The sequence below is a fragment of the Cynara cardunculus genome, assembly GCF_001531365.2.
Source record: "Cynara cardunculus var. scolymus isolate 2C chromosome LG 12, CcrdV1, whole genome shotgun sequence".
NCBI classification, from domain to species: domain Eukaryota; kingdom Viridiplantae; phylum Streptophyta; class Magnoliopsida; order Asterales; family Asteraceae; genus Cynara; species Cynara cardunculus.
Genome location: NC_037539.1, coordinates 8,362,691 through 8,374,927, shown reverse-complemented (window position 1 = coordinate 8,374,927; position 12,237 = coordinate 8,362,691). Strand labels below are relative to the sequence as shown.

The 12,237-nt window shown below is 33.5% G+C and overlaps 1 protein-coding gene across 2 annotated transcripts; it reads right to left on the bottom strand.

Moving 5' to 3' along the window:
- Positions 1-4,230: 4,230 nt before the first annotated feature.
- On the bottom strand, positions 4,231-11,981 carry LOC112523525 (protein PAIR1). Of its 2 annotated transcripts, none has more exons than XM_025133152.1 (12): positions 11,824-11,981; positions 10,696-10,882; positions 9,601-9,751; positions 9,355-9,489; positions 8,828-8,880; positions 8,528-8,722; positions 8,329-8,394; positions 8,207-8,250; positions 7,488-7,611; positions 6,914-6,995; positions 6,142-6,253; positions 4,231-4,407 (listed from the first exon to the last, which is right to left on the bottom strand). In XM_025133152.1, the coding sequence occupies exons 1-11, from the start codon at positions 11,880-11,882 to the stop codon at positions 6,147-6,149; spliced, it is 1,203 nt and encodes a 400-aa protein (XP_024988920.1). In that variant the 5' UTR covers positions 11,883-11,981; the 3' UTR covers positions 4,231-4,407; positions 6,142-6,146. The 2 variants fall into 2 exon arrangements, with proteins under 2 accessions (XP_024988920.1, XP_024988921.1); XM_025133153.1 differs by having other exon boundaries at positions 6,142-6,247.
- Between the last annotated feature and the right edge of the window lie 256 nt (positions 11,982-12,237).

Here is a 12,237-nt window from a genome sequence, read left to right as displayed (position 1 = left end):
AACTGTAAACATCTCAGATTTAATATAATTGTTAAAGATGGTTTAAAGTTAAAGACTTGAAAAGCAAAGAGATCTAACTGCAATCCTCTTTAATAATTATGTAAATAATGATCAATTATTTGGAAAAAAAGTGGAAGCAATGGAATAATGACAAAACCTCATCATGAATATCCAACAACCATCTTCTTAATTTCAAATTAAATTCCCTCTTCCATTTAGTCTCATGGTTTAAAGTTGACTTTGAAAACAATAAAAAGAGTGGTGACTGATTGGTTTGAATTTGGTTCTAAAAGTTAAAAGTATCAGGATGTCTCATGTTCAAATCCAAGGAGGAATAAATATCCTCTTGTGGTCACGGAGGTCCAAATGCAGTGACTCCGGGTTATTTGCAAAGCAAGTGGTCATATTGGGATTAGTCGGCTCGGATAGCGGGTTGGATATCTAGATTAATAAATAAAAAAGTAATTGTGTTTTTATAATTACTAGAAAGGTACTCGTACAATGCAGCGAAATACATTACGATTTTATTGTATTTTTAAGTGATAATATTTTTATTTTTGAATAAAAAAATATTGTTATTAGTACCAAACTAATTATTTAAAGTTTCTTTTGTTTGCGTATTTCTTTAATGCATTTTTTTATTTTTTAATTAATAATATAATTTTTTATAAAAATAATAATTAAGTATTTTGTTAAAACTTAATGATTATCCAAATTATATTTTTTAGATTTAAAATAGAATGTTTATCTTCTATTTGATTATGTTTATCTACAGTTAGTTACACAAATTCAAAAATAAAACTTTAATAAGTTGTATCTGCATATAATTTACTTGTAATTCTAAAGTTTAAGTAATATGCATCAATAAACAGTATTTCATGTATAAAAAATAGTTTTTAAATTTTTTTGTCAAATGTTTTATAATATAGTATAGATATTATTTTATTTATTTTTAATTATAATCAAATCACCTAACACATATTATCAATAGATTTTAGATTATTGTATTTTCCAAAGTTGATAATTTGTGTTGATTAATTTTAATCAAAATTATTGTAATTGACGTATTTATAAATATGTAAGTAAATTGAATTGATAGATCGTCGTAACTAACTTTATTAGAAAAAGTTTTATTTATCTACTTATTTATTAAAATAAAAAAAAGTAAAGAACATAATGGAAAAATTACATTTAGGTGTCGTTTACTAAACGCTTATTCGGTAAGTGCTTATCGGACAATTTTTCTCACCGAATTAACATGGCAAGGGCCAAGAATCTTACCTGGTAAGAACGACGATAAGGATGAGAGTCTTACCCGGTAAGTGAGTGTGACGACTCTTACCCAGGTAAGCGCTTACCGGGTAAATTGTTACATAGGGTACTGCTTTGATATTACTACAATCTTATCCGACAAAAATAAATTATAATATCGATTTCTACTGGTAAGCACTTACCGAGTAAGCATTGAATAAACGACACCTTATACTAGTCATAATATCACATTTATTCATAATATGAACAACTAGATTGTGAATAGGACAAAAGCTTCAGATATGTAATTTTGTACATATTTTTGTGAATTTTTTTTATTTATTTTTAGTTGTACTATAAGTTTTTAATAATTATAATTAAGTTTTAAAATATATAACGATTTATATAATTTATTTTTTATACTTAAAGTTAAAAGATAATAATTAAATATATAATTTTTATAAAATAATAATTTTGATTGGATTCGATCGCTTATAAAAAAATAGAGATTGGGTTGGGAAATATTGTGAATAATCGTAGTCTAGTCATTGATATTTTCATCTCACAGTTTGGAGTTTATGATTATTTCATGAATCTTATATCAAATGCTTATTGGGTAAGTGTTTAATCGATGAGGATAACAAAAACCTAAAATTCTATCATGTAAGAGGATATAATAAGGATCGAGAATTTTATCCGATAATTGAGAAGAAAAAACTCTTATCTGATAAAAGCTTACCAGATAAAAGATGTCTACCAACAAATTATTTTGATGGATTGGTCAAAAATATTATCCAATAAGATAAGTGAATATGGTGATTCATACCAATGAACACTTACCCAATTAGCATTTGATAAACGGCTTCTTAGGGGTTGTTTGATTGGTATTACATTAAGTTTTGTATGAATAAAGTTATTGTGTTGATTAATTTTGTCTGTATAGATTTCAATGTTTTTTGTTTTGAAAAGTTTTTTCATAGATGGAACGAACGTGTTTTTTTATTAGAAACGACAAGTTTAGAAGAAAAAAAAAACTCTACTTTCAACATAAAGCTCTCTTAACCCATTAAACTCAATAACTATGAACAAAAAGACATTTAAGGGTCATTTATCAAACATTTACCGGTAAAATTGAACGTTATCACTTATTTACCGGATAAGAGTTTAATTCACAAAAACAACATCGTATCGAACAATTTACCCGGTAAACGTTAACCGTGACAAAAGTCTTTGTTCAATAGAATCTTAAGTCCTTGTCATATTCATTCAATAAAATAATATAATTTAATAAGTAGTTTCCCAAATATGTATTTGATAAATATCCTTTTAATCGAATAACATATATTAGATATATGGAGCGCAATATAAAAAGTTATGGTAAGCCGACCGGACCCATTCATTAGACAATCAAGCTAAATACCCAATAAAGATAAGGCCCGTAACTCGAGAGTCAAACGCTCACGCTCTCGTAATCGCATCAATTACGAGGGTCCAATAGATTGAAGGGACATCATGTTGGCATAACTAAAAGGTTTACTTTTATGATTTTGGTTTTTTACAATTCCACACTTGTTTTCTGAATGAATGAAAAGAACTTGCTTTTAACTTTAATAATAAATGTCGTTCAGCGAAGTTGATGCAAACTAGATTATGGTGCATATACCTTTTCTTTTCCGAGTGCGGAGAAGATTTAGGGGTTGTTTACTTGCGGCTTAATTAAGTTTATTGGTCTAGCTTATTCGCTAAGTTTATTTGGGTAGTTTACTTATGGCTTATTCGCACAAAACATGACTTAATCGTACAGATATAAATAGTGTGATGTCCCCATTTAGCCACAAAAATGACACTCCTTTCTCTTATTTAAAGCACCGCCTCTTTCCCATATGAGACATCCCATCTTCGGCTTCTTTATGATTTTTTGTTTTGATGTTCAAATAATTAATATTGGGGGGTAAATTTGGGCATTTATGTTATTTAGACTGTTGGTTCAGATAAAAAAAAGTAAACAACAATACGCATTTATCCAGACAGACAAATTTATTCATACATGACTTAACAAAAAATTTGGTAAACGGCCTTTTAGCAACGGAACAAAGACGATCATAAAGATACTCTCACAAGTATGAATATACAAGTATTTTTTAGAATGGTGTCTCAGTCTGTACTTAGACTAATCTTAATTCCGGTAAATTATGACTTCAAGAAATCAGTCTTGATAAACTTAGTGGTCACAATTGTTGTGTACGAACCACATCCCCAAGCCTCAACCATACACCACAACCCTTGTGGTTAATACAAAAGTAAAAGTGGCTACAAAATATACTTTTTGTCGGTAGACATTGATAAAAAAGAGATCGATGATGTACCCAACCTGCCCCATTGAGGTGATAAAACGACAAATCTAAGGTTAGACGTTGTGTAATTGGGTTAACGAGACTTGCCAATTATGTCAAATGAATGTACTTCATTCTTTGATGTCGTTAAAGCAATCCCAATTAACACAAAAATTATTGAATATCGAAAGAATCCTTTCAGGCTCACTAAAAGAAATGGACCACAAGACCTTTTTCTAGCGTTCATGGTAAGACACAGGTTTCACATGCAGGCTGCAACTCATACAGTCATGCTCTTTAACAAAAAGTAACTAAGCTATCTTGCACGCTTTTGTAAGGAGATGCACATAAATAATAGAGGAACTATAGTTTTCGTCCATGTGGTTTGTTGAAAAATACGAAAAATTGGGACCACTTTTGTATTTCTCCAACAAGCCACGTGGAGAAAAGTGTAGTTCACTCTAATATTATAGCATTGGCTTAAAGGGTCGAGTCTCCGAGAGGCGCTATTATCTGCCTCAAACGAACAACTGACGGGAAATGAAAAGTTATGTAAATGAAGCTTGGTGTGATAGGTCCATGTCATAGAAATAACATCTTTCTTATTACAGAGAACATAAAGAACTTGAAAGAATTTGAACATAAAACCAGAATAAAACTTGAAAAGAAGTGAATGATATATCATATACATGAACACCTTAAATGATGGAAACCTTTGATGTAAGCTTTAAGCTACCATATTCAGTGGCTATTCACAGATAAGCTAGTTCTCTAATGTATCGATTCATATGAGCATTCGTGCATCCAAGTTCTACCTGCAAGGCTGCAACAAACGCAACAAACGCAACAAACAGAAGCTGAGTAACGTTAAATGATGAGTGTGGATTTTACAAACTGATCACATATTCCACACGGATGGATCCAGTTCAGGGAATATAACACAATATTGTTGTTTAGGTCTGCAACAGTTGACTTTACATGTAGTTTTGTACAAGTCTTCGACTGGTGGTTAATTTCAAAAGTCTAAAATATTTAAAGATGACAAAGTAGGAAATATTGATGATGCCGATGGGAAATTTGGTAATTTCAACCTCAGTATTCGTCAAAAAGAATTGCTACTAGACATTTGGAAATGGAAAATTTTGAAGTTTTCATAAGACATGAGTAAAAAGTATTCCGGTTGTTGATTCAAGCCTGACAATGGAAGGAGAAAGAAAGCATCCTAAAATATGCTTCCATCCGTCTATAATAATTAGAGTCAACTATCTTGAAACTTCAAAACTAAGGACCGTTTACCAAAAGCTTATTGTACAAGCGCTTATTGGCAAGATTCACCACCCTCACTTACCTTATCGGGTAACATTCTCATCCATCAAAATGGATTGTTGGCAGACGCCTTTTACCCACTAAGCGCTTACGTCTTCTCCCTCGCTTGCCGGGTAAGATTATCGGTCTTTGCTATGTCTTTTACTGGGTAAGATTCTCAGTGCTTGTCATGCTCACCGGATAGGAGATTTTTAGGTGTATAACCTTTTTAAACGAGATTTTTATTAAATCCATGACCTTCTCGTGAGTATAAAACCATTTTTTCTTTAATAGGTCAGAAGGTCATGAATTTAAATTAAAATTTTATTTAAGGTCATTTCTCTAAATGACCCAAGGTAATGGATACCCGGTAAGCGCTTTCTCAATAAGCTTTTGGTAAACGACCTTCCATGATGAAAATCTACATTTATCTTTATTGTTCTTTTGACGCCCAACTGTTTTTTATATAATATTAATCTTCTCATAGGTTAACATAACTATTAATCCTTGTAAAAGCTTGTATAACTTCAATATTAAAAGTGGACACTAAGGGGCCGTTTACCCAATTGCTTACCCGGTAAGCGCTTACTGATAGGAGTCAACACTATGATTTATTTTGATGCGCAAGATTTTAGTATATCAAAACATATTGAATGCAACAATTTACTGGGTAAGCGCTTACCAACTCACATTATCTTACCGGATAAATATTGCAAGGACTAAGGGGCCATTTACCAAACACTTACCTGGGTAAGCGCTTATCAAGTCATATTATTTTTCCGGATGAATAAAACAAGAACAAAAAATCTTACCTGGTAAGAACAAGACAAGGACAGAGAATCTTACCCAGTATGAGGACGACGACTCTTACCACGGTTAGCGCTTACCGTGTAAATTGTTGCATAAGATGCAGTTTTTGTTGACTAAAATCTTACCCGGTAAGTAAGCGATAGTGTTGAATTGTATCGATAAGCGCTTAACGGGTAAGTGTTTGGTAAACGACCCCGTAAGAGCGAAGGCAAGGATAGAGAGTCTTACCGGTAAGTGACGACGACTCTTAACACGGTTAGTGCTTACTGGGTAAATTGTTACATATGGTACCGTTTTGGTGGACTAAAATCTTACCCGGTAAGTAAGTGATAGTGTTGAATTTTGCCGGTAAGCACTTACCCTGATAAGCATTAGGTAAATGGCCCCTAAAAGGGATATAGTTTCCATGGTAATTGGGTATTGTAACACAGAGTGGACTCACCATCTTCAGTTTATAATTATAGTATTGCACTGTTTTCTCTTTCTTCTCCTTGCTTTCCTTAGAATACGTTCAGTTTCTTCCTTAGCTTTCTCGATTGAATATATTCCTACATCTTACAGCAAAATTCATGTCATAAAGGCAACATGTACATCAGACGTAACATAAGCGGTCAATAGTGGCAGGTTCATTTGAGAATTGTGAGAACCAACTATTCATGATGACTACCATGAATATTTATGATCAATATCATGATGAATAATATTCGATGAATAAAAATGCATGATATTCATGATGAATAATATTTATTCACGAATATTTATATATTATTCATCATGAATAGTTGGTTCTCACAGTTGTCAAAATATTTACAGTTCCTAAATGAATTTCCCCCTCATTAAATAAACTTACAAACCTCATCTGTATTGATCTTCTTTTTTTCATACTCTTGTCCCCAAGAGAAATAATCCACTTTTGACTTCAGAAATTCAAACCACCGTTTTTCAGATTCACAACTGACCAAACATGTTTGATTTTGCTACTCTAAAATTCTTTATGTTAGCAATTTTTTATTATTTAGTGCAATGATCATTTTTTCCGTGAACCAAAAACCACTCCCTAATCAAATTTCACATTTGTAAGTACCAAACTGATCCTCGAAAGTAAACTATAAAATTCATTTCTTTGGAAAGAGGGAGCATTATTTTCTGGTTGCAATATGTTATAAATTGATAAAATTGCAATTACAAGAAAATATTAAGAGACGTGTACTTACCTGTTCCCTTTTCCTCGGACAAGAATGTGAAACCTCCAGCAATATCTTCATCAGATTCAGTGACAACTCTCCATTCTCTGTCCTACATCACATTACAGCAATTCTTTGATTATAATATATATATATATGTGTGTGTGTGTGTGCGCGCGTGTGTGTGTGAGTATGTGTATGTTTATGCAAGTATGCATACATATATGCATGTAAGTGTATATGTTCACACGGATAAACATATACATATACAAATACACATACACACACACACGCACACACATGCGTAGATATATGTGTGCGAGCATGATGTAAGGTTTTCTTAGCATTCCATATTTTCAGCAGGATGGTCTCATGCTAAAAAAAACAAAATTAAATGAGCATGAATCCGTAATTGGAGTGACAATGTCAATGAATGATGGAAGTTCAAGTTCAATAAAGAATTAATGGAAGGAACTATCTTAGAAGAAAGAAAATATTCAAATCATTATAAGGAAATCCTGTATCGAAGAATGAAAATTTAGCATTTTAGCATCACCTTAGAGAGGAATTATTTAAATTAAATGCAGAAAAAAACAGCAAATACCAGTCCAGTCTGAGATACTTTGTTGTGTTTGTGTCCCTTGCTGTAATCTCTATTTGTGAGAGTAACATGTTCACGTTTTACCGAGTTCCAGGTGCCCATTTCTATCTTGGGAGGCACTACTCGACTGTAATCAGTAAAAACTTGTTAGTTCATTGCACCATTAGGCAAATGATAGTGTTACTAAGATAAGCAGCCAACTGGAAGCTAAATAATACTGGCATCCAAAACCAAATGCAACATTTCCCTTAGCTCAGAGTTTCAACAAATAGTTACCTCTTTGCCATTTATAATCACCAAAAACCATTGAATTTGGTCCACAATCGAGGAATAATTTAGATATTTGACTAGTGGCGAAACGGTTCCAGTAAACTATTTGTCAAGTCACTAACCATGGTGATACGGTGATCGAACCATGTTAGTTGCCGGAAATAGATGGGGTAATGATTCTATGATCTAAATATTGTAGTAACCTGGTCAAAAGGGTAGACAAATTCAATTATTTTACAAGATCATATGAAATTGAAGTTGCAGCTTATACATAGCTCCAACGTTGTTCTAATTACTTTTGTGGTGATTATAAGGAAGCAACATTGTATCCATAAATTTCATTTTTCTGTTACATTCCACATAAATAAATGAGTTGATCCTTAAACAGCCAGTAGTGAGCAACAAACTGCAATGAAAGCTGAGAAAACAAAGAAATAGAATACAGGGCATACATCTTTGGGGCTTTTCCCAGAGGATTGGCACAATAGCTGACAGCCTGCGTTTGGGCAAGACGTAAGGAAGAATATCTTGTCATCTGAAACACCAGGAGCAGAATATTGACACAAAAAAGTACCTTCGGTAGGAGAACGGTGGGTGACGGATTCTTTTGGTCCAGTGCTTTAAGCTTGCATGCAATTGCCTGTAAGTAATCAGATGATTGTTGGAGACAGTATCTATACATCTATAAAGTATTCTTATTTATTATCCATCTGAAAATATGTGAAGGACTTGGTTTTGGTACTGTTTCAGCACTTTGCATTCAGGACGCATACCTGCATTTCGTTAGTGAAAGACTTGGAGAGATCATTACGCAAGTTTGATATGAACACTCCAATCTTTTCTTGTAAACTGGAGAGCAAGATGGAAATATCCTGTGAGTTTTTGTTACATCTATCTTGATTGAGTTGATCAGAAATCAACTTCAAGTCTCCATGAAGGCTAGATTTCAGGTCTTCTTGCCCCTTGTTCTGGTAAGAGTATTTCACTCAAGTTAGAAAATATGAATCAGAATTTCAAAAGAATGAGAAGTTTGAAAGAAAGAAAATTATTGGGAGGATAGGAGGTATTCTAACAATCATCTGGAAGGTGTTATCATTTGCAATCAACTTCTGGCGAATGCTTTCCACTGAATGTCAACAAAATAGGGAGAGGTCAGTATGTCATACATTTCAAATTTCTGTGTAACTAAAATTATAAATTGACATGTATGCTCATTTTGTAACTTTCTATTTGTCATTCTCTGGTTTTTCATGGAAATCCGAAAAATATATCGGCAAGGGAAAGAAGGTGGTTCACTATTAACAAAGGGTAGTAAGCCTTGATGTATTCTGAAATTCACTATATATGTATATGCAGTGAAGTGTTATTCAAACAGTATATGAATATGATGTAATAAATAATGAAACATTCAGGAACGATATGGATCTAAACATATTAAAAAAGAAGAATATAGGAGCCACTTTCGAATTTTAGGAGTGGAGATTTTATAATTTAGCCTACCAGTTATTACCAAGGTAAAGAATTTTAAATATCTTTTCAAACATGACATTTCTTTCTCTGAATCATGCTATTCAGTAAATTATGAGATTGATCTACTTACTATCCATTGCTAGTTCTTTTGTTCCTTTATTGACTTGCATTATATCCGTCTGAAGAGATTCTAACATCAATCCAAACCTGCTTAGTGAACTTTCTATTGTTCCTATCCTGTGCTCAAATTCTTCACCCATCTGGCCTGCCCATGAATTTTGAAACATCAAGATAACTACAGAGTAGAAAGCGAGAATCTTAAGGCCGTGCATACTTGTGTTATAGAAGCCAAATTGTAAACTCCACAAAAACTTACATCTTTGCTCTGAAATAGCAGAACCCCACTTACGGATTAAACCTGTGGAAGATCTTGATAATGGCATTTGACCTTCTTCTCGTGTGTGATTGACTGGGGGTAAGGATGAAAACCTTTTCAAGGAACTCTCCCTTTCTTGAGAAACAACTAACTATAAAGAGTTTCAGTGAAGAAAGTAAAATATGTTAACCTCAGTTGTGTGATCCAGAGCTCAGTATGAAGTTGAAAGGAAAAGAAGTATGCTGTTCTTGTAGAGAACATGAAATGATATCTCATTCTCAACCACAATCATAAAGCTTAGTATGTTGCTCATAGCAACTATACATATCGAGTAAATTCAAGTAATCTTTGAAAAAATAAATCAACTACACACATAATTCTAGTTCTAAGCACCTCAGTCTTTTTCTTTTTTTGATTAACCTGGATACCCAACCCGCTATGTAAGCAGACTAATCCCATGGCGACCACCCGTGCCTGGAGTCACTGCATTTGAACCTCCATGGCCACAAGGGGATTTTTTATTCCTCCTTGGATTCGAACCTGGGACCTCCAGACACTTTTGACCTTTGGGGCCCAAGCTTAAACCAATCGGGCACCACCCTTGTGGTTAAGCACCTCAGTCTTGGGTTTATATATATGAATGCAATAGTTAACTGGAAATTAACTTAAACATGGTTGAAGATCTTAATCTAAATATTGGTCGATATTCATAATATTACTCAAGTGTTCCATTGTATTGAAACATATACTTCATCTGCTATTTTACCGATGAATGCAAATAGCTATTGAAAAATTGAGAATCAAATAAACATTATAGAAGTTCTCATACTATTCAGGTTAGCTTAGCATCACAACACCAAAACCAAAATGAGGCGCATAATTTTATATTAATCACTTCTATTCTTTCCAAGGTTGATCCACAAAGTATGGAGTCAGATCTGAGGATCAGAGATATGTATGTCTGACAATGTACACAAGAGGGTAGTGAGACAAGATGCCGCATATGGAATATTTCATATGAGATAACTTGTGAAAGTATGTTCAGCCATACTTCAAAAGTATAAACATTTGATCCAAAAAAGCTTTCAGACAAACCTGGTCGTTCGTCAATGTCTCATCTTGAGAATTCTGTGAGAACTGAGAGAAAATGGCATGATGCTGAGATGAAAACCCCTGAGAAAGTGATTGCTGCGACCGTTGCTGCTGCTGTTGTGATGGTCCTTGGTTGTGCCTAAAAGTCGAAGACATCTCTGGCACACTACTTGAGATGCCTGATCTCCTTCTAAATTTCGTAACATCACCAAATTAAACACAAAGATTTAGCACACTTGTAGACATGAAAACAGTCATTTGCATGCCAAGTCTCTATTCTCCACATAACGCACTGATTAAAGAAAGGGTTTATCTCAATTTCACACATATACACACAAACTCAATTGCAAACACTTAAATGTCAGTTCTTCACGAAATATACACATTTGTAGCTGAAAACACACACCAAATCAATTGCATTTATAATCATATATAAGTCAAACTACAATGTGTCCTAGATGACACGAGTCAGCGTAAAATGTAACACATTTAACACTATATTCAAGTTTAGTTCTTCACAATGCACTTGTTAAGCATATTACAAGTCTATGTCAATTTATCACAGTCGACACAGAAACTTAGAAAGATCCTATCGTTTCAAGCACTAACGCAAACACAAACAATTGATCACAAAAACCAGCACAATTTCATCAGAGAACCGTCCAAGTTTCAAACATATATACAGATGTTAACAGATATATACATTAAAACTCGATATTTCACTCAAAATCACACAAAATCGGCTGAAAATAGCATATATGAAACCAATTGCTAATACGCACAGGACGACGACGATTTACATGCCAAATTCCACATCATCACAGCACATGCGGTTATAACACATAAAATCACTCGCTGCATTCCCACGCACTCTGCAGATGCAGATGGAATATATAGATATAGATTTCACAATTCCACTTCTTCGCAAAATACACAGAAATCATGCTGCACTTAAAATTCAATTCAGCACAAAAAGCGCACAATTTTTCTACACAGGGAAAAAAAATACTCATCTGCTACAAGTTCGTTACCAGAACGCACACAATAGCTCAAAGAACACACATACACACACCAATACATAAGATACATGCAAAACAACGGACACTTAGAGCTGTAATTATGAAACTGAACCTTGATTGAGGAGGAAGAACAGAAATCGAGCTGAGATCACAGGCCTTATTGATCTTCATCCTCTTGATTTCAAGTCAGTTGCTGAAAAATCTAACCAGCTGGTCCCTTAACGGAAATGCATTCTGAATTCGTGGAAAGTTATCGAGCAGTTTTTGATTTAATATATGGGGAAAACCTTCGGCGAGTTTTCACTGACCACCTTCCCCCAAAATATATATCGATATAAATGCTTCCGTCCCTTATAACAAACAACTTATTTACTTATCGGGAAAAGTTCAAAAAAACCCAATGGATTTTATTGTTTGGAACGATTAAATTCTTGGACAATTTTTTGGAACAAATAAACCCTTGGACTTTCTAAAATCTGTCAAAAAACCCAATGGACTTTACTGTTTGGAATGATTAAACCATTGG

Bases quoted from the DNA above. Each gene is read 5' to 3' on its own strand.
- LOC112523525 (XM_025133152.1), bottom strand. From the start codon at position 11,882: ATGAAGATCAATAAGGCCTGTGATCTCAGCTCGATTTCTGTTCTTCCT. The intron at 8,395-8,527 runs GTATGCGTCCTG...GATTACTTACAG, and splicing joins CTTTCACTAACGAAATGCAG to GCAATTGCATGCAAGCTTAA. The intron at 8,251-8,328 runs GTACTTTTTTGT...GCCCAAACGCAG, and splicing joins CCACCGTTCTCCTACCGAAG to GCTGTCAGCTATTGTGCCAA.